Source organism: Brachyistius frenatus, unplaced genomic scaffold, assembly GCF_029030835.1.
Source record: "Brachyistius frenatus isolate BFR_SWC_R1_liver_20210118 unplaced genomic scaffold, ASM2903083v1 Contig_8, whole genome shotgun sequence".
Taxonomy (NCBI): Eukaryota; Metazoa; Chordata; class Actinopteri; family Embiotocidae; genus Brachyistius; species Brachyistius frenatus.
The window spans coordinates 2,093,559-2,103,191 of NW_027210607.1; the positions used below are offsets into that span (position 1 = coordinate 2,093,559).

At 43.9% G+C, this 9,633-nt stretch overlaps 1 protein-coding gene across 1 annotated transcript; it reads left to right on the forward strand.

The window, feature by feature from the left end:
* Window positions 1-3,675: 3,675 nt before the first annotated feature.
* Window positions 3,676-7,939, forward strand: calm2a (calmodulin 2a (phosphorylase kinase, delta)). The gene is made up of 6 exons (XM_069689858.1): window positions 3,676-3,771; window positions 4,573-4,603; window positions 5,984-6,127; window positions 6,221-6,327; window positions 6,409-6,544; window positions 6,656-7,939. The coding sequence occupies exons 1-6, from the start codon at window positions 3,769-3,771 to the stop codon at window positions 6,682-6,684; spliced, it is 450 nt and encodes a 149-aa protein (XP_069545959.1). The 5' UTR covers window positions 3,676-3,768; the 3' UTR covers window positions 6,685-7,939.
* Window positions 7,940-9,633: the final 1,694 nt, after the last annotated feature.

Sequence of the window (9,633 nt, forward strand, 5' to 3'; positions counted from 1 at the left end):
ATTGCCACACTTCTGGAAGGTTCCAAGTATCACGGTTTCATGTGCTGCTGAAGGCTGCAGTGTTTGAACTCCAGCTCCACACTGACTGCAGCAGACAACCTGGAGGCACGCCAATGAGGGAAAGAGGCTGGGAGGAAGAAGGACAGATTGTCAGAGGAGCAGTCAGAGAGGTGGGACAGGAGGGAAATGAGAAGTGAGGGGGCACAGATCAACAGTCGGAATTGTAGCTGACAGCCAGTAACTGGTTTTGTCCCTCGGATCCCCTCAAATATAACTTGTGCAGGTTTAGAAACACTTGGTGATTTAGTGTCAAACAAACAAACGTGGAGGGAGGGGGGAGGAGGGGGATAGGTAGAGAACTAAGTGCATGCTTAACACTATATCCATTTCATCACATGATTGAAATAGGCAGGGAATAGCAGCCCCGACCAAATCCTCTTATCCGATTTAAAGCCATTAATCATTTCTGCATCATGATGTAATTTTGGAAAACAAGTCTTTTCTCAATAACAGGTAGGCCAGAACCCCCCTAAGATTGGATCATGTGCGGCGAGCCTGTTGTTGGACCTTACACAGTTCATCTAATGCTGGCATGGCTTTAAAACCATCCACGCAAACTGGGAGTGGGGAGCTGTCGGCCATCAGCTTCATCCATTGACTGGGGCAGATCTTTGGCCGCTGTCTGATGGGGAGAATTACTAGTGATCAGGAATTCTTTTCTGCGGCTGCTGAGATGCAGCTGAAATTGCATGTAGGTCATAAAAAATGCATTGCGTACATGAACGCACACCCCTCTCCTGTTGAGGCTGACCATCGCTGCACGTACACAGGAGCGCATGTGCGGAGGTGTATATATATATAGGCTGATGTCACACAGGCCTGCAGATGTTCAAACACACACAACCAGGTGCAGGTCTGCGTGCGCACACAATGTAAAAGTCTTTTCACCACACACCTCGACATCCATGACACACAAACAACCGCCATTCTGTCCCATGAAAGGTGATCCGCTCACTTGGCATGGAACCAGCAGGTGCATTACAAATCCTCATTCATTAATAATGGTGTCAGCGTCTTTCAGTTACACAGGTAAACATCTTCTCATATTTGTCACCGCCACTTCATCTCTCAAAGTCCTCAGATGCCACTTAGAGATACAAAATGAGCCCGTTTTTTGGCTCAAAAAGCTGCTTTATTTTAGAACGTGATTGCGCAATATCAGCCACACGTGCTGTCAGCCAACACGCCCCCATTGACATACATGGAACTGACCCACATGGTAGGTTTATTTTGTGCTGCTATCACAGGGAGTGATGCTACAGGCCAGCGGGAGGTGAGATTAATGAAGATGGAGGAGTGTGCCTGCGCTAAACTACAGTGACCTTCGACCTCCGAGGCACAAAAATGAAAGCTGCCATTTAAAAAAAAAAATCTGGGTAGGGCCGTGTTGATAAGGCTGCATTATATGAGTTGGTTACATATTCACAGAGCTGATAAAGGGAGGGGGAAACGTAATAGTTTGAATGCTTAGCAGTGGTTTGAGCAGGGTGTGTATGTGCATACACACACATAATTAATCAGAGCAACAAAAAAAAAAATACTCCAGACTTAACATAACACCCAACATCCATAATGCAAAAACAACACTGTAACACATACTGTATTGTGCTCCCCGTCGTGAGTTAAGTCCTCCTCAGCTTACATCATGGAAATTGGTTTCAAGTTTTATAGACCCATTAAGTGATGTCTCTCGGGGTTCCAATATGGCCTATCCGACCTACATTCACCTTTGACCCCGAGCAGTTCCTCTGAAACCTGGGGATCATTTAATGGCATGTCGTGAACCAGCCAAACAGCTGATTCTGCATATTGGATGAAGTGCGTCTACAGAAATTGGGCAGGAGGACTGAGTAGGAAGCTATTCTGATTTTGAAATATTTATGACCCAACAGTGAAACCATTGTTTCTAAACTGGTTTTATTGGCGCTATTCGCCCTCGATGTCCCATAATAATGTCTGAAATGTGTTAATACCAGAAGAAATGCACTTAAAAAGTCTGGAGTGACTACGTATTTGTATCTCAGCTCACATTTGACAATGTTTGCCAAGTATTTTCAAAGGGGTAAAAGGTGAATTCAAACGCCTCTGCATACAGTCGTTTGCACATGCATCAGCTTATCTGGTTCTTGTGACAGATTTAGGCCTTTGTGCCGTCACCTCTGGCATTACATAATCTGCCCGGTGACAAAAAACCCGTGGCAGGAAAACAGATTTAAATGAAAAGAATTCAATATGCTAGATTAGTTAGGTTGTTGTTGGTTTTTTGGGGGGTTTTTTGGGCGGGGGGGGGGGGGGGGGGGCTGGTAGACTCTGAGGCTGCTCAGCAGATCACATGGCACAGGCAGCGTCACCTCTGCAAACAGCGCAGATGGTAGTGGCAACCTCTTTGGATCGTCATTTCTTACATCTATGTGTGAGATATTGAGCTTTTCACAATACCTGCTCTCTACTTATAGTGTGATATCCATGTCTAATAATAAAGGCAGTAGAAAAGGGAGGAAGGGGGACATGGAGATTCTCGTACATTCTCTGAGTGGTTCTTCAAATCTTTCTCCTCACACATCTCTGTCTACCCTCCTCCACCTCAGCGTCTCCCATGGGATCAGGGCAGAGACAGGTGGTCACTGGGAGACAGGAGAGCAGTCAGGCATAAGCAATCAGGCTATCAGATACTCCCATCCACACCAGCAGCACAATTAGACCTGAGAATCCACAGTTATCTGACAGCAATGCCTGCCACAGACCCAGTCACATATTACACATCGAAATGCGCACGCACGCACGCACACACACAGTACACACACTCACACTTGTGCACATGCTCTGAAATGTTACAAACTGTTATACCCAAACACTTCAGCCCTGACACTGCATCTAATTGTGCATAAAATTAAAGACTTGCACAGCAGACAGGAGGAACTTTACTCAAGAACCACTCTGAACTCTATCAGTCTGTGGTAACCTTGTAACTGCAGTTTTAAAAGAGTGTGGGTATTAGTATGTAATAAAAAAATAAAAAAAACAGAAATAATGGAATGAGAAATGAGAAAACTGCAGCAAAAAGAGGTAGAGAAACTGATGTAAGCACAAAGTGGGTCAGTAATACCCCAGTTATAAGTAACAAACTATGCTCATGGTAGCTAATTACTTATCAAAACTATCTTTTTGGGCCTCCCTAAAGATGATGCCCATATGTATACACACTATGCAACAAGCTTGTCTACTGTGCCTGTGGCACTGACTGGGATGTCTCTGGAAAAGATGCAGCGGCAGCGCAGGCCATAGGAGTGACGCATTGCAGGTACAAACACACCAATCAGAGAGCGCGATTTCTTTCAGCTACGTCTTGTGCCCCATCACAGACTAGCAGAAAGTATTCATACGCCTTTATGTAGACCACTAGCGATACGCAGGATGGTGTCTAATATCGACGTAGAAATCTTCACAGAAGTCATACATGGGTATTGCAGATGTTTCTTCATTTTTCCGTGTAGCTAATTGTTTCTTCAAACGTATTTTGAATTAATTTAGTAACTGAGGAAACGGGAAGTTGGCGGAGTGATATGAAAAAGAGGAGGAGTTTAGGACAGCCGTTAAAGGCGAGTCCAGTTGTCTCTTCCTCAGTGTGTCCACAGAGCCCGTCGGTCCGTGAAGGCGTTGGTTTATTAACGGATTTGGTCGTGAAGCAGCTCCTCCATCTACATCAAAATGGTAAGAACGATAAGATGCGATTCGATTTGCAGCCCAGAACATTTGGCCGCCTCTCTCATCAAATATTGTTGTTTGAGATGAATGACAAGGAGCCCGAGCGTCAACAGCGGCTAACCTGAGACCGACGTTCACTAACGACCGCCGTGCTGGCTGACATGACGGCGTGCTAGTTGCTCGGTAATGCTAACTTGTTCGACCGAACCACCGCGAACAGAAAGGTGTGTTGGGCCGAACAAGTGTCGTAACACCGCGCTGTGAGCGTTGTACTCCAGGATACAATTTAATTTTACGGAAGCTCCACGACGCTCAAGCTAATGTTCCGCCGAGAGATATGAGCCGTAATCACGGCTGCTTCCCTTCCGCTGTACGCGCTGTCTTCGTCGGTCTGTAGCCGTGAGCCGGCACGGAACAGTCGCTAGCTTACTTTAGCTCCTCTTAGCTAACACTTGCCGCCAAATTGGTAGTCATTTATTGTCTACGGCGAAGTTGCCGTCATCGCTCGTTCACCGGTAAATGGCCGTGACGTTTGGGGCAGGTGGAGCCCTCCGGGTTTTCTGCGTGTTTGAAAGCGAGCTGGTCAGCACGGAAATGGTTCAGTTTAGAGTAGCTCTATCAACAGAGCTGCAGCCAGAGCTCTAGTTAACCCCTGGTTTCTACTAGCTGTACAAAAATGTGTGTAGTTCAATGGGCTGATGTCATCCATTTACAAAAAAAATGGGATTACTTTTGATTGTTTTTAAGTGGAAATAATAATTCTGGTTTATTTCTCATTCTAATCATGGATTAACTTGTGTTTTACAGGCTGATCAGCTGACAGAAGAGCAGATTGCGGGTAAGACATCGCTGCATTGATCTTCTACTTTCCTCATAACCTGCAAAGTGGTCTGCGTTATGGATCCTTGTGTCCCGTGCAGTGGATTTATACTTTTGCCTTTTTAAGGCATTCCACAGGGTCATAAACCAGGAATGAAAGAAACTGCTGTTGCCTGCTGCCTCTGGAGCACTGAAGGACTCCCTCATGGAAAACTTTGCATTTTCATGGTTGCCATGTAATAAATGATGTAATCTGGAAGGGCTGTGTTCCGGTGAGGTGTTGGCAGTTGCCTTTTTACATCCTGCGCATGATGTGTCCTTTGCCCTGGGCGTGCTTGCCATCAGGTGGAATGCCTCAAGAATAATTGCAGTAACAAATTGGATTTGGTATACAGGTATTAACAAGATGAAATGGTGATTTTTTTTTTTTTTTTTTTTTTTTTGTCATGCAAACCTGGCATGAATAATTTCTGTTCAGGCTCTACAGACATTTGAGCAGTTTATAGCTAAAATGTGACGCTTGTGGTAGTTTCCCTCGTATCGTTGCTTTGAACCCTCAAGTTTCACCACATGCTGATTATACTTATCTTTCAGGAGGCACACGGTTGCTCGCTTTTGCCAGTTTTTAGATCATTTTGTATAAAAAGCATGACGTGACCATGCACTAATGTGTTCTGTTGAAAGTCGCAGTAAGTGACTGCAGTGATGTGTGTCTTCAGTGGCCCGCCCCAGAGGAATCAGACCCCCCCCCCCTCCTTTCTTCCCCCCCTCCCTGAAATTTCCTGAGGCAGACAGGGGGCTTTTTCTCATCACGAAAAGGGTGTTGCCCTGTGTGTTTGACCCTTCAAATGGCAGGGCAGGTTGTAGTTTTTATGACACTGACAAGCTGCTGCATGCCACGACGCATTGCCCAATGGCCTCATCACACTTGATGAGTGTGTCATTGTTCCTCTTCCCTTACGGCTCCACCAAACTACACAGGCTGTCAGTTGTTGCTGATGTAGCGTGACTCTGCCCGGCTGCTTGGTCTCGTGGTCTCTGTCCTTGTTTAGCCAGAAACGAGTGCAGTTGGGAGTCCAAACAGAAGGGCCCATCAGTATGCTGTCATTAGTTTATAACCGAAACATGAGGGATGTAACGCACTTTTGAGTCTGGGGATAATTCAAGGTTAGACCAAATGTGACTGGAAGACATCAGGATAAGATGAGTTTCTTTTGGAAGGTGGGCTGAAAGCTTTTAGATTGATTTGAAACAGTTTTTTGTTTTAAATTCAGACCTCTGCAGTGTTTTTTGTTTGTTTTTACAGCTGCTGTCATACCAACTTGAATATATCAAGCTGTAGGTGTGGCATCTCTCTGACTCAAGAGGCCAATCTACTTTTTTCTTTTTTTGCTACCAGAGTTCAAGGAAGCATTTTCGCTCTTTGACAAGGATGGAGATGGCACCATCACCACCAAAGAACTGGGCACAGTTATGCGCTCTCTGGGGCAGAACCCCACAGAGGCGGAGCTGCAGGACATGATCAATGAAGTGGATGCTGATGGTGAGAACTCAGTCTGACTTCAAAATCCTGACAACCCCACACATACTGTCGCTGCGCTGGATGTCAGCCCCTCATCAATGTCTTTGTCTTCAGGAAATGGCACGATAGACTTCCCAGAGTTCCTGACCATGATGGCCAGGAAGATGAAGGACACGGACAGTGAGGAGGAGATCAGAGAAGCATTCCGTGTCTTTGACAAGGTACATGCTGCCCGCAGTCCCAAACGCATGCATGTGCACAGCAGTCTTTAAAAATTGATCACTGACTGGTGTAATTTTCAGGATGGCAATGGGTACATCAGTGCTGCCGAGCTGCGTCATGTGATGACAAACTTGGGAGAGAAGCTGACTGATGAAGAGGTGGATGAGATGATCAGAGAAGCAGACATTGATGGAGATGGACAGGTCAACTATGAAGGTTGGTAGATGTTGTATTTTTATATTTTTAATCTATTTGTTTCCTTTGTTCTAAAAATCCATTTTGAGCTGCAAAATTTTCTTTCCCCTCCCCTTTTGTTTTTCCCCGCAGAGTTCGTACAAATGATGACGGCGAAGTGAAGGCCTTGTACAGATTTCGTATATAAATAATTTGCCTTTTTTCTTTGTGTAATTTATCTGTAAAATCTTAATAGCCCCCATTCGTCCCTGCCCCTTCTGCTGTCCAAAGGAACTGCATGTAAACTGCATAGGCTCTTGTCCCCATGTCCCTTTCTTTTGCTGTCATGGTGTTTTGGAGTGACGGAACGGTCATACAACCAGAAGCCCGTGGAGGCCCCTGGGAGCCGGGGAACTTCGAGTCTTCCTGTCTTGTGTGCTCGGGGCCCCTCCACGCATGGCGACATTGGAAACCTGTCGGCTGGTTGTCACTTGGCAACACTGTTGGCATGGAAACAATGTAGAGGAGTTTAAACTCTGCATGGACTACGGACAAAGTATATATGGAAATCTCAGCATTGCACTATTGCAAAAAATGACACGGGTGTATCTCCTAGGTACTCGTACAAACTCTTTTTGTATCTGCTGTTCTATATACCAGAAAATGACTAATCTTACCATGCTTTTTAATGTTTTACTCACTACTTTTACGTTTCTTTTCTTTTTTTAATGACCTCTGGTCATGCCTCAAAATAATCCATTCCAAGTTGTATATTTTTGTTTTCCAATAAAAGTTACAATCTACCCAGATTTGAAAATTGTCTTGTTTTCTCAGTTAAAATGGATCCTTCAGTTTGTATACCCTGTAATAATTCCCATTTTTGTATTGAGGACAGGATGCTCCAGTTTTGATCGGCTTTTCTTTTCTTTTCTTCTTTTCTTTTGTTGTTGCTTAGAATCCAAGTGAAATGTTTACCAATTAAGTGTCCCCTGTTAATTCCCCCAAAGCACTGAGGAGCATCAGCCAATGCCTCTTAATGTTCAGATCAGCTCAAATCAGATCTGTATTGTCATCACAATAAAAGCACTGAGTGGGATCAAAGGCTTCTATTTTTGAAGTGCACACAATGATACTCGACATTAGATCAGCCTTGTATTGTCCAGCTCCCTTACAGACTGTTGTCTGCTACTGCTGGCACAGCACCATGTAGAAGTTGACCGCCTCATGTCTTACTTGGCGTTTGCCCCCAGTCCCGAGGTGCAGGTGACTGAGCGTGCATCAGAAACCATGGTGTAAATAGAGGTGTACCTGTTTTGGTTTTAATTTTTTTTTTTTTTTTTTTTTTTACTTTCTGATTGAGTTTGTTACAGTAGCTTGCAGAGATACTAAGTTTGTTATTTTGATGAATGACAAAATAAAGCTCTATTGTGGACCTCTGCTCTGCCTCCTGTGTGAAGTTTGTATCAGCTACTTCCACTTTGTGCCCTTGATCTTTGCAGTGGTTGGGTTAGCATTCCTTTTGTTGTGGCTGAAGTTATGCGGGCTGCAAAGCTGCATGTGGTTGGTCAGTCATCCATATTCTTCAGCGCTCTTTGTGGAGACTTCAGTTTTGACTAGATGACACAACGCTCTGATCTTGTCAAAACCAATTATCGCTGTACTTAACACTCACAGCTGAAGTGTCATCAGACAGCTCATAAGAGTTGCTAATTGCTCAGTGCATGTAGCACTCCTCTCCTGCTTGTTCTATTTTGTTTGTGTCATGTACTTTCAGGTTAGAGACTTCCTCAAACAAGTCTCGTCTCCTTTGAACCATTTTTTTTTTGTAATATCTTGGCAGCAAGGCTGAATGTTGTGGTTTCATTCCCAGAGATACTTTTTCACTTCAGGTGATGGTCTTAAGTTTTGTTGTACTGAAAGAGAGTAATTTGTGTACCAAAAATCACTATTTGGAGTGTGTAACTGTTCACACTGTCAAGTACAGAAACATGCAGTACACTACAAGTACCAGGATGAAGCAATCAAAATGGTCCAAAGAATAAGAGTAAAAGTTTGGACACTTTCCACCCTCAATGGTCGCCATCTTGGCTATGTAGAGGAAAGGGGGCGGGGCCACCGACTTAAAGAATATTCAAATTAGGCCGTCTGAGGAAGTTGCAGCTGTTCTTGGACACTACACAAAAGTGTTTCTTTTTCACTACTGCAGCTGCAGCTATTTTGGAGGGTGATGTGTTCACACGCTGAGGTCATTTCTGGTCAGTGCAGAACATCAGTGTGCGATTTGAAACAATACTACTCTGTCAAAAGTCCTGCACGACACAAGTAAGAGGCCTGACATGGAAGAACACTATTTGTTAGTGTACTGAGGGAAGTATGTCAATTGGAACAGCAATATACTGTGTGTGTGTGTGTGTGTGTGTGTGTAAGTAAAGTATATTTATGTGAAGTGCTTCACATAAATAAGACCGCATTCATTTTGAACAGTTGAAATCTCAACAACAGTTGAAATCACAAAAACAACAAACAAACGAGGAAATTATAGTGAAAATAGAGAAATAATCCTGTAAAAGGTAATAAATGAAATGTAGTAGCTACATAGACACAACTGAGGTCACCTCAGGTTTTAAAGCGGGTTCGAGGGACAGCCAGTTATTTTTGATCGGCAGTGATCGGGTGTGTATGGAAGATCGACGATGTAGTACTGGGCTGTTTGACCATGGAGATCTCCACAGGTTAGCAACAGTGTTTTAAAATGAAAGTGGAACTTGATTGGAAGTCATTGAAGTGACGATAGAGTTGTAAGGATGCGGGGTCTCTTTATTATGGCCTGTATAAGGCAAGCAGCTGATTTGGATTGTTTGGAGAGAGTTTAAAGAGGTTTGACTCAAACAGCTAAAAAAGAGCATCGCAGCAGTCTAAACGAGAAGAAACAAAAGCTTGAATAATCATCTCCACCTCGGGTTATAACATTTCACAATGTTTCTCAACTGGAAAAAAAAAGAAGCATTAGCTGGCTGACATGATTATCAAAAGAGGGATTGATCAAAACTGACACTTAAGTTTCGAAGCTTGAAACGTCATACACAGAAAAGAGGGTTAATTTAAAAGACTTTCTGATGGTCAGTACTATA

Excerpts from the sequence above, each read along its gene's own strand:
- calm2a (XM_069689858.1), top strand. Across the intron at positions 6,128-6,220 it reads CAATGAAGTGGATGCTGATG|GAAATGGCACGATAGACTTC; the intron begins GTGAGAACTCAG and ends CTTTGTCTTCAG. Across the intron at positions 6,545-6,655 it reads TGGACAGGTCAACTATGAAG|AGTTCGTACAAATGATGACG; the intron begins GTTGGTAGATGT and ends TTTTCCCCGCAG.